The 23,379-nt window shown below is 47.4% G+C and overlaps 1 protein-coding gene across 1 annotated transcript in view; it reads left to right on the top strand.

Moving 5' to 3' along the window:
• The first annotated feature begins 6,323 nt into the window (after nt 1-6,323).
• The window catches only part of LOC136631525 (prostaglandin D2 receptor-like), a 45,958-nt gene continuing 28,902 nt past the window's right edge, over nt 6,324-23,379 (top strand). The window contains exon 1 of the mRNA XM_066605809.1: nt 6,324-7,214. Coding sequence (XP_066461906.1) covers nt 6,417-7,214 — 798 coding nt within the window. The 5' untranslated portion in view covers nt 6,324-6,416. The remainder of the gene's footprint in view (nt 7,215-23,379) is intronic.

The following is a 23,379-nucleotide window of genomic DNA, read 5'->3' as shown; positions in this document are numbered from 1 at the left end:
ATATGATAGACAGTTTTGTGACAGTCTGTATTTGCTGCCACTGCTTACTGTAGAGCTATGACATGTGACTAGTACAGTAAGTAAACCATGAAGGAAGAGGAAAAAAATATCTGGTAGCAAGGTAAGCTTTCCCTAGCGTAATTGACAGGCTAAGCTTGAATATTCCAAAAATCCTCTTTTATTGGTAAATACCCAACAAAAACAGTGCATTTTTTGGGGAAAGACCCTACAGCTCAGCTGGGGAGCACACTGTTGTATGCACCGCTACCAGATTTTTTTCCTCTGCCTTCATGGTTTACATATTAGCCCTCTGCCGAAGGGAGTGTCGGTTTAGTCTAAATTGGCAGTACTTCCGTGACAACCTCAGCATAGGCAACTCGGTTCCCATATGATTGTTCTCAGGGGCAGCTCCACCTTTTTCCTCTGGTCTTCCAAGTACTATATGTAGCCGGTAGTGGGAGTATACTGCCTGTCCTGCTTGTGTGACACTGTCATAGCGGGTCCTTGTGTAGTCACTACTCATACAGCTCCTATTCTGTTCAGTACCTCAGCCCTCAGTGGCCAGTGAGGCCATATGATGTCTGTATACTCTCCAGCCAGCTTCACAGACATGTAAGAGAATAGGAAGAAACCTTCTTTGTAAAAATTGTATTCCGTTGTTTATTTGTACAATTACATTGTGTGCGTATATATAGCGAGCGCCAATTTTATTGTGGGCGATTAATTGTGATTTGTTCTTTGTGTTTTACTCCGGATGACAGTGCCCTTGGGCACAACTTGCAGTTGTGAGTGGTGAGGTGCTAAATAATACACGGAGTCAAATATTTTGCTTAACTTGTGGTAAACACGGTATTATTATTTAATAAGGCCCCCGGCACACGGGCGGAAATTCCGCGCTGGGATTTCCCGCTGAATTTCCGCCCATGGAAGCTGCCATAGGTAGACGGACGCGATTTGTCTGTGCGAAATTATGCGCAGAAATCAAATCGCGGCTTGCTCTATTTCTGTGCGCAGAGGCCCGCACAGAAATGTCACTCCCCGGGCGCCGCCTCCGCTCTGCGCATGCGCTGGCTGGCCGGCAGCCGGCACATCAGAGAGCTGGAGCCGCGGAAGAGGGGAGCGCCACGCTGGTCCCTGCAGGGCCTCGGGCCAGGTCCCGCTGCGAGAATTCTTGCAGTGGGAACCAACCCGGCCGTCTGCAGGCGACCTTTAGCAGGGAGATGAGGCAATTGTCTTCCACACACTCAGTGAATAATAAATGATACACAAGTTGCAACAATGAAGACACCTGTGTCTAACACATTCATATCCTGGGAGCTTACTCTGCATTTCTTTTCTCCATACCTCTTCATATTTACATCTTTTATTGTTCCTCTACTCACTGTCAAAGCTGACTCTCCTTCTTTTATGGTTTTTCTCATTTTTCTCTTGTTTCTCCTTGTTCCTCTGCTTTCTCTCTTTCTTCTCTTGTCTCTCTCTTTGTCTCCTGCTTCTCTTTGTTCTTCTCTCTCTGTCACTGCTGCTCTCTCTTGTCTGGTGCTTCCCTTCTCCTCACTGGCAGTTCTCTCCCTGGCGCTTCTCCTTCAGGCTATTCTCTCCTTGGCACTACTCTTTTTTAACTACTCTGCCTCCTACAACCCTTGTCCGGCTATATATTGCCTCTGTCACCTGACCAGTATGTCTACAGCCAATCACAACCTATCTGGTTGCTAGGCTACCTGCCTCATCTGAGTCTCTAAGCATTTTTTCTAACCTGTGCAGCTGAATAAATTGACTAACTAGTTGCTGTGCAAAATGACTCTAATTAAACCCCCAAGGGCGGGTTATTATATTACCAGTTCCAACAGCTAAACAGCGCTATGTAGTGCTATTTTTTAGGCCACTACACATAATTCTCTTGTGAAGCAGTGGCATTATAAATCATGTGAAGAGCATGGCCTTTAATCAGAGGAACACGAAATTTGGAAGGGCAAAATGGGCACGTACGTGATGATACCCATCACGGTACCCATGTGTCACTGGGACATATATACAAAAGGGTCCAGTTACTGCGTAAACAGAAAAGTGAGGTGCAGAAGTAAATGAGTGAAGCGGTTGTTGTGGAGTTCGAAAGCATGCATGTTAGGTTGTGCTCATTGGACTTGTAATACTATGGGTTTCCAGGAGCACACCTTCAGGGCTCAGTCACACGGGCGTTTTGACACCCAATTTTTTTCACACATAACTGATGCGTTCAAAAAGTCACGTGACCTAAGCGGGCGTCACGGCGGAAAAAACGCTGCTAGCAGCGTTTATCCGCTCAAAAGGGCTTGGTCACGCGGGCGTTTCCCGCTATCCCCTGCTGCAGTTGTGACAGCTGTGGCAGAGGATTTCTTCATCTTCGCGGGGAGTCCCATTGTCACTGGATACTTTGACAGCATTGTCACAGTGTCCAGTGACAATGGAACTCCCCGCGGAGTCCCATTGAATTTATGAATGGGTGAGTGGTGCCACTGATTGACTGAGCGCAGGGACCAATCAGAGGCAGCTCTCAGCTGTCATTCAATAGCTGAGAGCTGCCTCTGATTGGTCACAGTGCTCAGCCAATCAGAGGCAGCCCATTCAGCAGGTGGGGATTTTAAATCCCTGCCTGCTGAATGCTACTCAGAGCAGTACAGGAGAAGAGCCGTCTGGACACGGCTGAGCCCCGTCAGCTGCAGAGAGGTGAGTATAGATTTTTTTTTTTACACATTTTTGGATTGATTTTCAGGGAAGCCTTTCCCAAAAATCACTGCAGCACTTTCAGCAGCCCAATTCAATAGGTGAACATCGAGCTCCTCTGCCACAGCTGTCACAGCTGTGGCAGAGGAGAGCGATCTTCAGTATATGTTCTCAATTGGGTCGGCGCTGCTGCCGCCGGCCCCATTGAGTGCAAGGTGAAACCCCTGGATGCGAAAGCGGAAAAACAATGCCCGTGTGACTGAGCCCTCACAGGTGAGGGATAATTGTGCTGGCTGGGTATAGTGTTCTCTAGCCAGCCAATTGCCGCTGGTCTGCTGCACATAAGCTTCTCCGATTGAAGGGATGCTGGTTATTTTACACATTCTGTTCTATTCCCACTCAGAGCTAGTTGTTATACATGTTAGTCTGAAGTGTCTCTCTCACCTTACCTAAGTACCCCTGTAGTCCCCATATGCATCTTATGTGGACCCCCTCTCCCTTCCTCTTTGACAGGTGCGGCCTCCAGACGTCTGATGTCACGTATGAGGAATCCTGACACAGTTACCTTTTTGTCAGCACGGTGACTGACTCTCTTTTCCCTTGGTGTGAGGACACTTAGACTAGCTATGGTTTACTAGCTTTATGCAGGTAAGTTCTGAGTGAGGTTACTGTTCTGTGTGGTGTGCATTACTTGGTGTGTTGGTGTGAACAGCGACGTGTTTTGTATGTATATGCAGATGGATAGACATGTGGTGTATGAACAGTCGTGTTCTGTGTGTATATACAGTGTCATGTCCTGTGTTTGGTGCATCACTTCAGGCTCCTTATTAGGGCACCTTCCCCCGCTTTTAGGCAAGTGTGCCCCACTTTCCTTGATTAGTAAGGGAGAGGTGTCCTATGTCTGCCTGGAGTGGTCTAATGTGTACTTGCAGATACTGTGAGAGTGTTTGCGGTTTTATTAGGACATCATCTTGCATCCGTGCTGAGGTGCGGTGCTTCAGTGCACTGCATGGATCTAACAATGGGAGCAGGAGCTACTAAAGAGTGAAGTAGTCTGGATGAGTATAGCAGGGAATGCCAGAGTAGACGCCTATGAGTTGTCAATAAAAAGTGGACAGAATAACAAAAGTACAACAATCTAAGCAATATAGTTATTAGAAAGGCGAATTACCCTCCTCCTGTTACGTCATTCACACTCACGAACTGGCGAAACTCCGGCGTAACTTGGAAAGAGCAGACATAAGTAAGAAACAAACATAAATGAAGACTAATAAATGCTTAAAACACTCACTTGGATACCTGCACACATAGCCAGATGGAATAACTATAGAATGTACGAGGTATTAGTTTGTATTTTGGCCAAGATACTTAAGTCTGCGAGCCCACTTCAAGGGTCCTCGTTTGTTGTCTTGCGGGTACCTACTCTAATGAGACAACTTCCACATAAAACCTTCTTGCACACGGGGCGATCCTCCCAACAGAGACGGCCCCGCACTGGAACCTAGGGACCTACCTAGACCTAGATGACAAATGAAACACAGCAGGACTGAACACAGCTCACACTAACGTGCCACGAATTTGCATACAACACAGAACACCATGCCATGACACTTTTCACACAGAGGAAAGCTCAGCAGCCTCTAGTAGAGGAGCTGGTATATATGAGAAGCAGACCTGGGGGATTGCCTGGCTGAAGAAAAATCCACACTCAGCCAACTCAATCAACCCCTACCTGTGAGGCTGCGCTGCTGCAAACCTATGTAGAACAACAGATCCCAGCAAGCACACCTAAGATCTCTATATATAGGCCATAAGACCAAAGTTTTAAAAGACCTGTTGTAATTCAGATCCAGTGACTATTAAAGGGGTTTCCAGAAGAAAAACTATTGGTGATCTGTCCTCAGGATAGGTGACTAAAAACAGGTCAGGGGAGATCCGCTCCTTGGACCCCTTGCTGATCAACTAATGAGAAGCTGCTATTGACGGCTGCAACTGTAAACACGCCATCCATATCAGAGTGGCCTCGTTTGGTCTTAAAGCTCTCTTCTATTGAAGTGACTAGGAGAGGGTTGCAATATCAAACTGCATTTTGACAGTTATGGCTGTCCATAGCAACGTCTGGTCAGCTGATCAGCGGTGGTCCTGATCCCTGTCAATCCTAAGGGTGTGTGAAGCTGAGGCTAAATCACCCATAATTTTCTCCTGGAAAGAACTATTGTGTATAAAACCCAAGAAATTGCTTTCCTCGTGCAACACACTTAATATTGATTGAGATGACATTTGGCCTTGCTACAGACAGAATAACGCCTGCTATGTTCCATCGATGGCTTCAGAGTGCAACAGAAAGGCTACCTACACATGACAAACTCAGCCCAATATCACGCTTGCCAACGTGCATTTTCATACTGATGCGAGGCGTTTTTCTGGCAAAAACGCCTCTCATCATTTCTGTGAAGTAGCGATCCTCCAGCGTGGACTTCAGGCACGTTAGAGGATTGGCAAGCGTTTCCCATGCATCGCATCACACTCATTTGCACCCCAATGTGATTTACTGTCCCACTGAAAATAATAAGCAATGCTTTCCAAGGAACGCAACTAGATAGGACATGCCACGATTTTTTCCTGCACTCGTGTAGATGACCCCATTTAAAAGAATGAGCTTCATATTTGCGTACGATTTATGAGTCTCACAACGCACATCTCGCACGAGATTCTCAGCTCTGTGAAACCGGCATAAGGAATTTGGACTCCCCTTAATATTAGATATCTACCGAATATTGATCTTACAGAGAAACCATTCCGTTAATATCTGGGCATATATTATTTCCTGTTGCTTACGGAGTGCCAACATATGTCACAGTGCTGTACAAACATCATCATCACTTATTTTGGTCCCTGTCACCATTGGGAAATAATTCCTTATCTCAAAACACACACACACTAGGGTCAATAAACATATGAGAAGGAAAAAGGGAAACTCAATGGAAATTGAACCAAACACAGAGAGAACATGCAAGCTCCACGGTCAGATTGGAACCCTTGGCTGGAAGTATTAACCACTGAGCTACACTGCTGACGCTGATATGTTGGGACATTCTTACCTATGCAGGCTTACATTAAATAAAACCCATATCAAATCACAAGCAGGAGGCAGGCAGGCGAGCAATGATTTGATATTGGTATGAATCAGACAGTAATATACATGTTATTTAGTGCACTGAGCTCCACTTGTTCATCTCAAGCTGCTTCAACTATAACAACATTAGCCAGTATGAAGAGATAACACAGCTAATGACCACTATCCATCTTAAAACTCCAGAGTTCCTTTTATAGTATAACATAATGCTTCCTTAACTACATTATCTGTTTAAAACCCATCAGCATAGCCATCGCATCCTATCAGTATGATCTGCAACATAATGATACTTTATTACAGTTTTCAGAGTGCTCAATGAAACACATCTGGTTAGATTTAAAACACTTCCTCTTTGTAAACTCTACTTAGTTGGATTCAGTCCAGTGACAGCAGAATAGGATACGCCTTCGTTATTTTACATGTCAATTGCTACTCTCCACCTCTTTTAGATATCCTGGGAGCTGAACCACACTTAAAGAAAAGCAGGTTTCACGCAGATGAGTAATTCAGATCTTACGGACTTTAACTTCTGCCTTATTCTGGCTTTTGGACAACTTTTAGCTTCATACTGAGTCTTCACATGGATCTGTACCCTTGCTCTAATAACCGTGCCATCCAAGGGAATTATTCGGTGATACCCAGCACTTTGCTATTTTCTGCCGGTCTACTAGGAAATATAATAGCCATCTTCATCTTATGGCAACACAAGTTACGCTCAAGAAAAAAAACTTCTGTGTTTTATATTTTGGTTACTGGTCTGACAGTGACCAATCTTATGGGAAAATGTTTGGTGAGTCCCATGGTGTCTGCTGCTTATGCCAAAAACCAAACCTTGGTGGAGATGGCTGAGGATCGGACTCTATGTAATGTCTTCAGCTTTTTCATGATTTTCTTTGGCTTGGCTCCAATGCTTATTCTTCTGGCCATGGCTTTGGATTGTTGGATTGCTTTGGCAAATCCATTCTTTTACCATACACATATCACGAAAAAATTTGCAATGCTGGTTCCGGTGATTGTATATATCTTCAGCGCTGCCTTCTGTTCGATGCCATTCTTCGGCATTGGGAAATTTGAACAGTATTGTCCAGGGACCTGGTGCTTTTTACAATTGACTGTGGAGGGCTCACAACCATCAGTACTTGCATACTCTTTACTGTATGGTACATTGATGGGACTATTAGTTTTAGCCATCATCATCTGCAACTTGGGTACCATGAAACTCCTTTACCAGATGTACCAAATTCAAAACCAGAGGAATTCCATCAAAACGGCACCCAAGATGGAACTTGCTAAGCAGTCTGGCATGGAAGCACTAGATCATCTAATCCTCTTGGCAGTCATGACAATCCTTTTTTCGGTTTGCTCTCTACCTTTAACTGTACGTATTTACTGCTGCCAAATGTATGTGCAAATTGTTGCGTAAGTTTCTGCTTCAGTTTCTGCAAAATACTGATTGTGATATTGATGTGGTTTCCCAACCCAGAGTTCAGTTTACATTTTATGTTGCAAAAGAGTATAGCGCTGGTGGTCTCCTATTTAGAGGACTGGCCGTTTGGTTCCTTCCAGGCTCTAGGATGTGGGTACAACATCTGCACATCCTATAGTTAAACCACTGGGGGCTGTCTGTATTGTAGAAGGACATTCTGTAAAGTGTCTGTATAAGTGGCTCATTCATAGTCAGAACCCCAAAGACCCCAATTGAAGAACCAAAAGTTAATTAAACCCGAAGTTTATTTTAAAACTAACAATTCAATCTGAATGCAATCTACTTAAAACTCCCATCCATAGATGATGCTTACTTGGGACTCACTCATTCTGCATATCATATACTCCCAATCTGAGGTGAAGAACTAGGCAAAACAACTTCTAGAGACAAATGGTACCGCCAAGCCCTGAAGATACATTCATCAGAAGTTGGTTGGTTTGCTAGGAGGTTCCTGATAGAAGAAACATTCCAGATCATTCAGCTAAGTATTGGGGTAAGATAGAAAAGTCATCATGTATGCATACTACGGTATGATACCCTCTCCACCAGCTATCACATGACATTTATTATATTGGTGCCCTCTAGTGGTAGTTTCTCAGGGACTAAGAACAAATGCATCAGCAACCTCTGTACCCTGAAGTAATGTATTTGATAAGAAGCTGTCTAAGACTAAGCAATTACTGGGGTTAATGCCAAAAATTCAATGTAACAAGTTAACAGCATTTCTGGGTCAATATCATTCAAGTTTATGCCTTTTTCTTTATTCTGCACTTTGTATATGTCCACAACTATATAACATCTATTTTTATTGCTATGGAACATACAATTAAGCTACTCTACAACAAAAGAACATGTAAAAGCCAACTCAATAGTGCAAACCTACAGATGGAAATCACATTAGGTGGGGAATGATAGGGCATTTCAATCAAACAACTTGTCCAAGATTAGAAAATGGTCTTTCCCATTAATAGCTCTGCATTTGTTAGGAGGGTTTGTCCAAAGTCAGAAAAACACCTTGTCCGTGGGTTGTATCTGGTACCTGCAGCTCAGCCACGAGGATGAGCTATGATTTTAGGATAGACTCTACTGCTGGCCTCAGGCATAATGTACTATCTGTGTAGCTCTGCAGTATAGGTACTCATTGGGCACAATACAGTAATTTTTAATAAGGTTATGAAGATAACACGAACCTTTTGCACAGTGGCGAGGGTGGGGGGTCTTATCAATGCCTCTGTGCTAGTATTTTCCTGAAAACAAACTTGCAAAGTTTGGTGCACACCGTATTTGCACCAAAATTTGCAGCTTTTTTTCATTTTTCATCTCTCTCAACACTTTAAAATTGGGCAAAACCCAGCAAAAGTGATGGGGCTTTCACAACCTAATTTACTATAATTTATACCAGAAACTGGTATGAGTGAGATCCCATTCAGACAAATACGAATGAGAATAGGACATGCAGCAATGTTTTTCACACTAACCATCAGCCCGTGTGAAAACTTGCCCAGGTGTATAGGCTCTTAGGCTACAATGGGCTGCCCGCTAAATGCACAGACAGTACATGGACATCAATATGTCCTATAGAGCAAATGTACTCCATGTTATGGCTGACCGAGATTCAATTTTCTAGCACACATACAGCAAAAAACTTCATAGAGAGGGGAATTGAATGTGGGGAACTTTATTCCAATGCACTTCATATTTAGACTGGGGGAATTTACTATGACTGGCATTTCATTTGCCAACGGGTACTTCACATGTTGTGGAATTGGTGTGGAATTTCTGCAGCAGAAATTCTGCACCGAAAACTGTGCCAAAACCTGTGTCATTGGTGTATAACTTAGAGCGGCCGCACAAGAACATAAGCACAAAAACGCTCACTCCTACGCAACATATTTGCACAGTGAAGGATTATCTTTTGCGCCCGTGCCTGCGCAGATACAGCACTGTTCGGTTCCGTCCAGAGATGGAACTGTTCGGCTGCGAGGATTTCCCTCTCCTCTTCCCCAAATCGAGCAGAAAAGCAAAATCCCCAATGCAGGTGTGAAACCATCCTAATCTGGGTATCCGCTGTAAATAATTATTTATGTATGCTCAGCTGGTATAAGTTATACATCTCCTGTATATAGTGACATGGAGTATGCTGGTGTATCCTAGGTATCTTCTGTATATAATTATATGTACAGCTGGTATAAATTATACATCTCGTATATAGTGATATCGAGCATGCTGGTATAACCTGGGTATCTCCTGCATATAATTATATATGTACAGGGTATACCAGCACGGTCCATATCACTATATACAGGAGATGTATAACTCATACCAGCTGTACATATATAATTATATGCAGGAGATACCCAGATTATACCAGCATGCTCCATATCACTATATACAGGGATATGTACATTCCCCTGTATATAGTGATATAGAGCATGCTGGTGTAACCTGGATATCTCCTGTATAAAATTATATATGTACAGCTGGTATAAGTTATGCATCTCCCTGTATATAGTGATATGGAGCATGCTGGTGTAACCTGGATATCTCCTGTATATAATTATGTATGTACAGCTCGTATACCATATACCAGCTATACATATATGATTGTATACAATAAATAACTGGTTGCAAGACATGGTCCACACCTGTCCTCCACTATCAGACACTGTCAGTGCACCCCTGACCGGGACCAATCACGTGGTTGGCAGTGCACTGATAGACTGCAATTGTGACCAGTCACAACTGCAGTCTCTCAGTGGAAGGGAGGTCTGCGCAGCAGTGGAGTCTGCAGCATGTAATTGGCTACTGGCTGTCTCAGGTAATGGCCTGCTTTCTCTAAGAGCCATCCACAGCTGGCCCGTGGGCTGCGGTCGTTATACAGTGTATGGCGAGGGCCAGTGGGCCGCTGTTCATTAGGGGGCCGGGTCACAACTGTGATCCCTGCAACCCCTTACGATGCGCTGGTGGTGAGGGGAGCAGGCATGGAAACATGTTTTTACTGGAGTGACCTTTTAAGCATTTAAGCATGATAATGGAATTCTAAGGACTGTCCGTGTAATACAAGGACTTCTTGGGTCCTTCAGCATGAGATATAGGGTAGTTTCCCATCTGTATTGGAGCCTTTAGTTGGAGGCTCTGCCGCAGATCCAGCTCAAATACCGTCGCAAAAGCCAGACAGCTGAGCGGAAATCGAATGGACCCCATTGTATTTAATGGGGTCCAAGCGTCGTTGTTCGTTCCGTCGTAAGGCTAAGTCATTTGGCCGCAGGGAGCGGAAAAGTGTGAAATCCCCTTACTCTCTGTAGTTGTTCTCAGTTCTGGCTAGTATATGAAAGTTGTGAATAGAGTAAAAGTTATTGATTAGAGATGAGCGAGCACCAAAATGCTCGGGTGCTCGTTACTCGGGACGAAATTATCGCGATGCTCGAGGGTTCGTTTCGAGTAACGAACCCCATTGAAGTCAATGGGCGACCGGAGCATTTTTGTATTTCGCCGATGCTCACTAAGGTTTTCATGTGTGAAAATCTGGGCAATTCAAGAAAGTGATGGGAACGACACAGCAACGGATAGGGCAGGCGAGGGGCTACATGTTGGGCTGCATCTCAAGTTCACAGGTCCCACTATTAAGCCACAATACCGGCAAGAGTGGGGCCCCCCCTCCCAACAACTTTTACTTCTGAAAAGCCCTCATTAGCATGGCATACCTTAGCTAAGCACCACACTACCTCCAACAAAGCACAATCACTGCCTGGATGACACTCCACTGCCACTTCTCCTGGGTTACATGCTGCCCCCCCCCCTCCGCACGACAGTGTCCACAGCGTACACCAAATTGTCCCTGCCCAGCCTTCAGCTGCCCTCATGCCACGCCACCCTCATGTCTATTTATAAGTGCGTCTGCCAGAGGAAAAACAGGCACACACTGCAGAGGGTTGGCATGGCTAGGCAGCGACCCCCCCCATAAAAGGGGCGGGCCGATAGTCCACAATGCTGTACAGAAGCAATGAGAAATCCAATCCTGTGCCACCTCCATCTGGAGCTGCACACGTGGGCATAGCAATGGGGAACCTATGTGCCACACACTATTCATTCTGTCAAGGTGTCTGCATGCCCCAGTCAGACCGCAGTTTTTTATAAATAGTCACAGCCAGGTCCAACTCCGCAATGGGAATTCCGTGTGCACCCACAGCATGGGTGGCTCCCTGGAACCCACCGGCGGTACATAAAAATATCCCATTGCATTGCCCATCACAGCTGAGGTAATGTCGTGCTTAATACAGGTGGGCTTCGGCCCACACTGCATGCCCCAGTCTGACTGGGGTTCTTTGCAAGTGGACAGATGTAGGTTAAACTCCGTGTGCACCTACAGCATGGGTGGCTCCCTGGAACCCACCGGTGGTACATAAAAATATCCCATTGCATTGCCCATCACAGCTGAGGTAATGTCGTGGTTAATGCAGGTGGGCTTCGGCCCACACTGCATGCCCCAGTCAGACTGGGGTTCTTTACAAGTGGACAGATGTAGTAACAACTCCCTGTGGACCCACCGCATGGGTGGGTGCCAGGAAGCCACCGGCGGTACATAAATATATCCCATTGCAGTGCCCTACTCAGCAGAGCTAACGTCAGATACAATACAGGTGGGCTTCGGCCCACACTGCATGCCCCAGTCAGACTGGGGTTCTTTACAAGTGGACAGATGTAGGTTCAACTCCGTGTGCACCTACAGCATAGGTGGCTCCCTGGAACCCACCGGTGGTACATAAATAAATCCCATTGCATTGCCCATCACAGCTGAGGTAATGTCGTGGTTAATGCAGGTGGGCTTCGGCCCACACTGCATGCCCCAGTCAAACTGGGGTTCTTTACAAGTGGACAGATGTAGTAACAACTCCCTGTGGACCCACAGCATGGGTGGCTCCCTGGAACCCACTGGTGGTACATAAATAAATCCCATTGCATTGCCCATCACAGCTGAGGTAATGTCGTGGTTAATGCAGGTGGGCTTCGGCCCACACTGCATGCCCCAGTCAGACTGGGGTTCTTTACAAGTGGACAGATGCAGTTACAACTCCGTGTGGACCCACAGCATGGGTGGCTCCCTGGAACCCACCGGCGGTACATAGATATATCCCATTGCAGTGCCCTACTCAGCAGAGCTAACGTCAGATACAATACAGGTGGGCTTCGGCCCACACTGCATGCCCCAGTCAGACTGGTAATATGTACCTTAACAGTAACCTCGTTGGTGGTAATGTGGTGGTGACTGCGGACCTAGTAGCGCGGTTTTATGTAGTTGGTTTTCGGAATGTGGCCAGGATTAAGTGGGTCGTGGCGGGGGGATGGTGGTGGTGCTCTCTTGTTGTGTCGTTAAAGGTGAAATTCTTGGACTGCCACCAGACGGACCAATGCAAAGGTATTTGCCAAGAATGTTTTCATTGTTGGAGGAGGAGGGGGATGTTTTGGAGGCACTATGTGTCCTCTCCACGTGTCCGTGGTTATATGCACCTTAACAGTAACAGCGTTGGTGGGAAATAGCCTCGCCGCCATCATGTCTTTGTGAAGCCTCTGTTTCCACACCCCAGTGACATACCATTAGCAGCGGTATAGGCAGAGCCCAGAATTATTAACATTTCAGCGGTAGCATTAGGGACAGGCCCCACTAACATATCACTAGCAGCAGTATAGGGGGAGCGCAGTCTTAGTTCCATTTCAGTAATAGTAGCACTCAAGACAGGCCCCAGTAACATTCCCATTGCAGCAGTTTAGGGAGATAACAGTCTCTTTCACATTTCAGTAGCTGCAGTATAGACAAGGCCCCAGTTACATTTATGTAGCTAAAGTGTAGGCCAACCCCACACACCTTTCTGTACCATGAGTGCAGGCGAAGAACATAGAAATTACTATGATTACACTGTAGGTGAGGGCCCCAAAAAATTGGTGTACCAACAGTACTAATGTACCTCAGAAAAAATTGGCCATGCCCAACCAAGATGGCAGGTGAAACCCATTAATCGCTTTGGTTAATGTGGCTTAAGTGGTAACTAGGCCTGGAGGCAGCCCAGTTTAACGAAAAATTGGTTCAAGTTAAAGTTTCAACGCTTTTAAGAGCATTGAAACGTATAAAAATTGTTTAGAAAAATTATATGAGTGAGCCTTGTGGCCCTAAGAAAAATTGCCCGTTCGGCGTGATTACGTGAGGTTTCAGGAGGAGGAGCAGGAGGAGGAGGAGGAATATTATACACAGATTGATGAAGCAGAAATGTCCCCGTTTTGGATGGTGATAGAGAACGATGCTTCCATCCGCGGGTGCAGCCTACGTATTGCTTAGGTATCGCTGCTGTCCGCTGGTGGAGAAGAGAAGTCTGGGGAAATCCAGGCTTTGTTCATCTTGATGAGTGTCAGCCTGTCGGCACTGTCGGTTGACAGGCGTGTACGCTTATCTGTGATGATTCCCCCAGCCGCACTCAACACCCTCTCTGACAAGACGCTAGCCGCAGGACAAGCAAGCACCTCCAGGGCATACAGCGCGAGTTCAGGCCACATGTCCAGCTTCGACACCCAGTAGTTGTAGGTGGCAGAGGCGTCACGGAGGACGGTCGTGCGATCAGCTACGTACTCCCTCACCATCCTTTTACAGTGCTCCCGCTGACTCAGCCTTGACTGGGGAGCGGTGACACAGTCTTGGTGGGGAGCCATAAAGCTGTCCAGGGCCTTAAAGAGTGTTGCACTGCCTGTGCTGTACATGCTGCTCGATCTCCGCACCTCCCCTGCTACCTGGCCCTCGGAACTGCGCCTTCTGCCACTAGCGTTGTCGGATGGGAATTTTACCATCAGCTTGTCCGCCAGGGTGCTGTGGTATAGCAACACTCTCGAACCCCTTTCCTCTTCGGGAATGAGAGTGGAAAGGTTCTCCTTATACCGTGGGTCAAGCAGTGTGTACACCCAGTAATCCGTAGTGGCCAGAATGCGTGCAACGCGAGGGTCACGAGAAAGGCATCCTAACATGAAGTCAGCCATGTGTGCCAGGGTACCTATACGCAACACATGGCTGTCTTCACTAGGAAGATCACTTTCAGGATCCTCCTCCTCCTCCTCAGGCCATACACGCTGAAAGGATGACAGGCAAGCAGCATGGGTACCGTCAGCAGTGGGCCAAGCTGTCTCTTCCCCCTCCTCCTCATCCTCCTCATGCTCCTCCTCCTCCTCAATGCGCTGAGATATAGACAGGAGGGTGCTCTGACAATCCAGCGACATACTGTCTTCCCCCGCCTCCGTTTCCGAGCGCAAAGCATCTACCTTTATGCTTTGCAGGGAACTTCTCAAGAGGCATAGCAGAGGAATGGTGACGCTAATGATTGCAGCATCGCCGCTCACCACCTGGGTAGACTCCTCAAACTTTCCAAGGACCTGGCAGATGTCTGCCAACCAGGCCCACTCTTCTGAAAATAATTGAGGAGGCTGACTCCCACTGCGCCGCCCATGTTGGAGTTGGTATTCCACTATAGCTCTACGCTGCTCATAGAGCCTGGCCAACATGTGGAGCGTAGAGTTCCACCGTGTGGGCACGTCGCACAGCAGTCGGTGCACTGGCAGATTAAACCGATGTTGCAGGGTGCGCAGGGTGGCAGCATCCGTGTGGGACTTGCGGAAATGTGCGCAGAGCCGGCGCACCTTTACAAGCAGGTCTGACAAGCGTGGGTAGCTTTTCAGAAAGCGCTGAACCACCAAATTAAAGACGTGGGCCAGGCATGGCACGTGCGTGAGGCTGCCGAGCTGCAGAGCCGCCACCAGGTTACGGCCGTTGTCACACACGACCATGCCCGGTTGGAGGCTCAGCGGCGCAAGCCAACGGTCGGTCTGCTCTGTTAGACCCCGCAGCAGTTCGTGGGCCGTGTGCCTCTTATCTCCTAAGCTGAGTAGTTTCAGCACGGCCTGCTGACGCTTGCCCACCGCTGTGCTGCCACGCCGCGCGACACCGACTGCTGGCGACGTCCTGCTGCTGCTGACACATCCAGATTGCGAGACAGAGGTTGCGGAGGAGGAGGAGGGTGCTTTAGTGGAGGAAGCATACACCGCCGAAGATACCACCACCGAGCTGGGGCCCGCAATTCTGGGGGTGGGTAGGACGTGAGCGGTCCCAGGCTCTGACTCTGTCCCAGCCTCCACTAAATTCACCCAATGTGCCGTCAGGGAGATGTAGTGGCCCTGCCCGCCTGTGCTTGTCCACGTGTCCGTTGTTAAGTGGACCTTGGCAGTAACCGCGTTGGTGAGGGCGCGCACAATGTTGCGGGAGACGTGGTTGTGCAGGGCTGGGATGGCACATCGGGAAAAGTAGTGGCGACTGGGAACTGAGTAGCGCGGGGCCGCCGCCGCCATCATACTTTTGAAGGACTCCGTTTCCACAACCCTATACGGCAGCATCTCAAGGCTGATAAATTTGGCTATGTGGACGGTTAACGCTTGAGCGTGCGGGTGCGTGGCGGCGTACTTGCGCTTGCGCTCAAACACTTGCGCTAGCGACGGCTGGACGGTGCGGTGCGAGACATTGCTGGATGGGGCCGAGGACAGCGGAGGTGAGGGTGTGGGTGCAGGCCAGGAGACGGTAGTGCCTGTGTCCTGAGAGGGGGGTTGGATCTCAGTGGCAGGTTGCGGCACAGGGGGAGAGGCAGCGGTGCAAACCGGAGGCGGTGAACGGCCTTCGTCCCACCTTGTGGGGTGCTTGGCCATCATATGTCTGCGCATGCTGGTGGTGGTGAGGCTGTTGGTGGTGGCTCCCCAGCTGATCTTGGCGCGACAAAGGTTGCACACCACTGTTCGTCGGTCATCAGGCGTCTCTGTGAAAAACTGCCAGACCTTAGAGCACCTCGGCCTCTGCAGGGTGGCATGGCGCGAGGGTGCGCTTTGGTAAACAGTTAGTGGATTATTCGGTCTGGCCCTGCCTCTACCCCTGGACACCGCACTGCCTCTTCCAACCTGCTCTGCTGCTGCCCTTGCCTCCCCCTCTGAAGACCTGTCCTGAGTAGGCGTTGCAAACCAGGTGGGGTCAGTCACCTCATCGTCCTGCTGCTCTTCCTCAGAATCCTCTGTGCGTTCCTCCCTCGGACTTACTGCCCTTACTACTACCTCACCGATAGACAACTGTGTCTCATCGTCATCGTCCTCCTCACCCACTGAAAGGTCTTGAGACAGTTGCCGGAAGTCCCCAGCCTCATCCCCCGGACCCCGGGAACTTTCCAATGGTTGGGCATCAGTGACGATAAACTCCTCTGGTGGGAGAGGAACCACTGCTGCCCAATCTGAGCAGGGGCCCGAGAACAGTTCCTGGGAGTCTTCCCGCTCCTGAGCATGTGTCATTGTAGTGGAGTGAGGAGGCTGGGAGGAAGGAGGAGCAGCAGACAGAGGATTCGGATTTGCAGCACTGGACGGCGCAGAACTGTGGGTGGATGATAGGTTGCTCGAAGCACTTTCTGCCATCCACGACAGGACCTGCTCACACTGCTCATTTTCTAATAAAGGTCTCCCGCGTGGACCCATTAATTGTGCGATGAATGTGGGGACGCCAGAAACGTGCCTCTCTCCTAATCGCGCAGCAGTCGGCTGCGATACACCTGGATCAGGAGCTCGGCCTGTGCCCACACCCTCACTTGGGCCTACGTGTCCTCGGCCGCGTCCACGTCCTCTAGGCCTACCCCTACCCCTCAGCATGCTGTATTACCAGTGATTTGATTTCCCAGCCAGGAAATAAATTGGCGCAAGCCTGCTGTTAAACTTAGCTGGCTGCGTATGATTTTTGTTTAAGTTCTCCACCCAGCACACACGTACCCAGAACGCTGAGGACTGTCAGAGGCAGGCCAAATAGAATTTTTGCCCTTTTTTTTTTTAAAGGAAAGGCCCACTGACTATATTCAATCAATAATAAATGTGTTGTGGCCCTGCTGTGTGTCACAGAACTGCAGTGTTGCACTGTTATTAACTGCAGCAGAGCGGTGATTTCCCAGCCAGGAAATAAATTGGCGCAAGCCTGCAGGCCAAATAGAATTTTTGCCCTTTTTTTTAAAGGAAAGGCCCACTGCCTAGATTCAATCAATAATAAATGTGTTGTGGCCCTGCAGTGTGTCACAGAACTGCAGTGTTGCACTGTTATTAACTGCAGCAGAGCGGTGATTTCCCAGCCAGGATATAAATTGGCGCAAGCCTGAAGGCCAAATAGAATTTTTGCCCTTTTTTTTAAAAAGAAAAGGCCCACTGCGTATATTCAATCAATAATAAATGTGTTGTGGCCCTGCTGTGTGTCACAGAACTGCAGTGTTGCACTGTTATTAACTGCAGCACAGCGGTGATTTCCCAGCCAGGAAATAAATTGGCGCAAGCCTGCTGTTAAACTTAGCTGGCTGCGTATGATTTTTTTTTTTACGTTCTCCACCCAGCACACACGTACCCAGAACGCTGAGGACTGTCAGAGGCAGGCCAAATAGAATTGTTGCCCTTTTTTTTTAAAGGAAAGGCCCACTGACTATATTCAATCAATAATAAATGTGTTGTGGCCCTGCTGTGTGTCACAGAACTGCAGTGTTGCACTGTTATTAACTGCAGCAGAGCGGTGATTTCCCAGCCAGGAAATAAATTGGCTCAAGCCTGCTGTTAAACTTAGCTGGCTGCGTATGATTTTTTTTACGTTCTCCACCCAGCACACACGTACCCAGAACGCTGAGGACTGTCAGAGGCAGGCCAAATAGAATTTTTGCCCTTTTTTTTTAAAGGAAAGGCCCACTGACTATATTCAATCAATAATAAATGTGTTGTGGCCCTGCTGTGTGTCACAGAACTGCAGTGTTGCACTGTTATTAACTGCAGCAGAGCGGTGATTTTCCAGCCAGGAAATAAATTGGCGCAAGCCTGCAGGCCAAATAGAATTTTTGCCCTTTTTTTTTAAAGGAAAGGCCCACTGACTATATTCAATCAATTAATAAATGTGTTGTGTGGCCCTGCTGTGTGTCACAGAACTGCAGTGTTGCACTGTTATTAACTGCAGCAGAGCGGTGATTTCCCAGCCAGGAAATAAATTGGCGCAAGCCTGCTGTTAAACTTAGCTGGCTGCGTATGATTTTTTTTACGTTCTCCACCCAGCACACACGTACCCAGAACGCTGAGGACAGTCACAGGCAGGCCAAATAGAATTTTTGCCCTTTTTTTTTAAAGGAAAGGCCCACTGCCTATATTCAATCAATAAAATATGTCTTCTGGCCCTGCCTACACAATTCTGTCCCTGGAGTATTACTGCAGGGCGCAATGCTCTGCACGGACGATTTTGAAAAAAAAAAAAAGTGCAACACTGCTAACAGCAGCCTCCACAGTACTGCACACGGTTAGATGTGGCCCTAAGAAGGACTGTTGGGGTTCTTGAAGCCTACACTAACTCCTAACACTTTCCCTGCCTAACCACCACTTCTGTCCCTGTAGTATTACTGCAGGGCGCAATGCTCTGCACGGCCGATTTGGAAAAAAAAAAATGTGCACCACTGCAAAAGGCAGCCTCCACAGTACTGCACATGGTTAGATGTGGCCCTAAGAAGGACCGTTGGGGTTCTTGAAGCCTACACTAACTCCTAACACTCTCCCTACAGCAGCTCCAACACGATACCACTGTCCCTGATCTCTGTCACAACGCATCTGAGGCGAGCCGCAGGAGGGGCCGACTTTTATACTCGGGTGACACCTGATCTCCCCAGCCACTCACAGCAGGGGGGTGGTATAGGGCTGGAACATCACAGGGGGAAGTTGTAATTGGCCAGAAAAGCACGCTAACGTCTCAGAGATGAAAGTGAAAGTAACCCGAACATCGCGTGGTGCTCGTTAAGAGTAACGAGCATCCCGAACACCCTAATATTCGCCCGAGCATCAAGCTCGGACGAGTACGTTCGCTCATCTCTATTATTGATACATTTCAACTAAAATTCCATAGTAAGGGTGGTGTCACACGTGCGCTCGGGGTTCAAGAAAAGAGAATCCATGCTGCCGAAGGGCTCAGGACAAAACCGAACAGTGCCAAATGGACTCCATTGACTATAATGGGGTCCGTTCGGTCTTCACTCAGCTGCCTGGCTTTAAGACAGAACCTTTTTCTTCCAGTATTTTGGTTCCAATGCAGATGTGATGGCATTTCAAACTGGCTTTCCTAAACCATACAAACCTTTCCACAAAGAAAACTCTAAAAATGTGATGTGTACACAGCAAAACCACTATCCAATACCTCCGGAATGGACAGCTACCCAGCCATTGCTTTTTGCTGTCTTATCCACTATGGATTAGAGGGGTACAGCGCCCATCAGATAGTAGATTGTAGTTTATGAACCCGGTAACCTTCTAAAAACTGTAAACATACTGGAAAGTAACTACATGTAAGCACAGATAAAGATAAAGTGAAAGAGAGGAGGCAGAGTGACTATATCTTGTCATTCTAGCCTCAAGTCTCGATTCTTATAGGTTCTATGTAGGTGTTAAATATCATGATTTTTTTCTTTGTAATCTCGATCTCTTTTGCGTCACTCACTGCCTGGAATTTCTTTACACGTTTCAGATAATCCTCCACTCTCTTTACCAGTCCAAATAGATTTATTTTTAGCCTTACAATAACAGTATCTAATAATTTAGCTAGATCTACGCATATTAGCTATGTTTAGCAATAATCATATTATTTCTGTTAAAGACAAATATTTTGACCTGAGGTCTTATGAGTATTTTTTGCATGCGGTTGAATTGTTTTTGTTTTTTTAATAAGAGCGATCCTTATCCATGGGGTGTTTCTGGTTTTGCAACTGAGGCCCAGGTCCAGCTTTTGAGACTAATGTTGAGCAATTATTTAAAATCCAGACTTATTGTGAATCTGGACTCCCAATAGGCACTTCCATTAAAATCAATACAAGTTTAATTGGGTTCTCTAATTTGGTCTCGCGAACGATTTTTGAACAGTGGAGGTGGTGGCGGTGAGGCCCCAGGTTCAAATCTCCATCAAGGTCAGATTCAAGCCTAGAACTCCAGCACCACAAGGCAGCAGCGCTAAGCCAACACATCTGTCCTTCCTGCTCCAAGCAGAGAGCCAATATTTAGATTGGTGGGGCTCTGATGGCTAGGAACCCCACAAATCTCGAGAACAGGGTCTCGTAGTGAGGAGGATATCAAATGCAGTTGTGCATGTGCAGTGCTGCTTCATTCATTTTTAAGTAGACAGCCAGAGATTGCGGAGTACAATGTGAATGGGGAAATGGGACCCCCACAATCTTTCAGCCTTTACCTATCTAGTGGATGGGTGATAATTTAAAAAAAAGGCTCAGTCTCCAGAATACCCCTTAAATACAGAAAGTGAATTTGATGATTCTGCTACCTATGAACAGGTAGATTTGTACAGAGTTCCAGACTCGTATCGGAGTTTTGATTTATGTACATATTAATCACTAGAGATGAGCGAACGTACTCGTAATGAGTACTTACGCACCCGAGTACCGCCATTTTCGAGTACTTCAGTACTCGCGCGTAAAGATTCGGGGGGCGCCGGGGGGCGGGGAGAGGCGCGGCGGTGCGGGGGGTAGCAGCGGGGAACAGGGGGGAGCCCTCTCTCTCTCCCTCTCCCCCCCACTCCCCGCTGCAACCCCCCGCGCCGCCACGGCGCCCCCCAAATTTTTTTGCCCGAGTACGGAAGTACTCGAAAATCGCGGTATTCGGGCGAAAAAGGGGCGGGGCCGAGCACGTTCGCTCATCTCTATTAATCACATTTAAAGGGGGTTTGACCAGGACTGGAAAAAAAGACACATCTGTCTTTGGGCTGTGCTTGGTATTGCAGTCTAGCTCTATTCATTTGAATAAAGATGAGATGCAATACCAGATGCTGCCCATGAACTGGCATAGCGCTGTTTATGGAAAAGCAGATCCTATTTTTTTTCTAGCCCTCTACAAACCACTTTCTCACACACTCTCATGTGCAGTCTTGCTGGATGTTCTATTTGTTTAAATTTCCTATGCTGTGACTTCGCAGCTGCACTTATATACACTGCCCATGCGCAATGTAATTCCATATAGGCGGCATTGACCAACATGGCCTCCAAGCCAATGCCTGCCGACACCAACACGGCTCCAAAGCCAATGCCTGCCAACGCCAATATGGCTCCCAAGCCAATGCCTGACGACGCCAACATGGCTCCCAAGCCAATGCCTGCCGACACCAACATGGCTCCCAAGCCAGTGCCTGCCGACGCCAACATGGTTTCCAAGCCAATGCCTGCCGATGCCAACATGGCTCCCAAGCCAATGCCTGCCGACGCCAACACTGGTTGTCTATTTGAGCAATTAAAGGGGTTGTCCCGCGGCAGCAAGTGGGGTTATACACTTCTGTATGGCCATATTAATGCACTTTGTAATATACATCGTGCATTAAATATGAGCCATACAGAAGTTATTCACTTACCTGTTCCGTTGCTAGCGTCCCCGTCGCCATGGTGCCGTCTAATTTTAGCGTCTAATCTCCCGATTAGACGCGCTTGCGCAGAAGGGTCTTCTCCCTTCTCTTGGGTCTCGGCACGAGCGGCGTCATCGCGTAGCTCCGCCCCGTCACGTGTGCCGATTCCAGCCAATCAGGAGGCTGGAATCGGCAATGGACCGCACAGAGCCCACGGTGCATCGTGGGTGAAGATCCCGGTGGCCATCTTGGCTGCAAAGAAGAAAGAAGCTGCAGAGACGGGATTCGGGTAAGTAAAATTATAATTTTTTTTTTATCACGTCCCTTGGGTTTGTCCCGCGCTGAACGGGGGGGGTCTATGAAAAAAAAAAAAAGCCGTTTCGGCGCGGGACAACCCCTTTAAAGCAGAAATCTCAACCTAATTGTTTTGATTATTCAATTATTTTTGGAGCGTTGTGCTGAGCCACCAGTGGGTTGTTTTTGTACTTCTCCATTCACTCACGCTCACTCTGGTCGGCAGCAGCTCTTGAATTTCTTGCTTAATTCAAACGTCCACGGCCCTTGCCTCTTTTCTGGGCCATTCTTCCCAAACAGGTTTTGCTCCACACCCTTTTTTCTATTCTGCATCTAACAGATAAAGGTTCTGCATTATAAAATGTACTTTTTGTTTTTAATCCATTGCATTCAAGCTGTCTTCATGTCATACTGTTACTTGCAGCACTAGATACACAGTAACCCCTTAATGTCCTCTGATGGATATATCCATCGTGGGTCGCAAGAGAGGTATAAAGTAGGCTCGGAAGCCAAGCTTGCTTCATACTTAGTGGCTATTAGCTGTTCTAACAGCTGATAATTGCCGTTTAACTGCTTAAAGGGGTTTTCCCATGGCTTACAATTGCTTCGCAACCAGGGAGTGTTTACAGCTCATACTACCCTAGGCACTCAACTTGAATAGGCCCCTATTAGGTCCGGTTTATACCTGCGTTCAGGGGTTCCGTTTTCATGCTCTGTTATGGGAGATGGAAAGGGGAATCCCCTGGCCAAATTCCTCCTATGATGCAGCCGAATGGACCCCACTGCCTATAATGGGGTCAGTGCTGTTTCCATTCAGGTGTCCGTCATTTTAAGGGATGAAAAGTCCATCATGTGGGACTTTCCTTGGGCATTTTTGGAACCTTTAAATGGAAGCTCTGAATGCAGATGTGGGCTTTAAAAGAACAATTACACTTGGCAGTTTTCATCATGACTTCCTCCCTTTTGAGTTAACAGAGGAGAAGGTCAATGATAAAACTGACTCCATAACTGAGTCACACCTCCATACAGACGCTGACTCAATTCTTTTTTCTCCTCTTCCTTGGAACCAAAAAAATGATAATTTTGATGGAATTGTGAACATAGTATCTCTCACAAATCTAGTAAACTGCAATACTGTAATTTATAAGTAAATATCACATGAATGCAGGCGTGTACTGTACACATATATTGTATTTCAGCCACACTTCAGTAGCGGTGAGCGATTCCAACAACCTCATTGGTTGTTGGGTACACACCCCCCTTTGGAGATGTGCATGAGTGCTACCTCACGAAGTCCCGCGGCCCGTTAAA

The sequence above is a fragment of the Eleutherodactylus coqui genome, chromosome 6 (genome assembly GCF_035609145.1).
Source record: "Eleutherodactylus coqui strain aEleCoq1 chromosome 6, aEleCoq1.hap1, whole genome shotgun sequence".
Classification (NCBI taxonomy): Eukaryota; Metazoa; Chordata; class Amphibia; order Anura; family Eleutherodactylidae; genus Eleutherodactylus; species Eleutherodactylus coqui.
The sequence above is the reverse complement of the archived record's forward strand: the minus strand, read 5'-3'. Positions and strand labels throughout refer to the sequence as shown.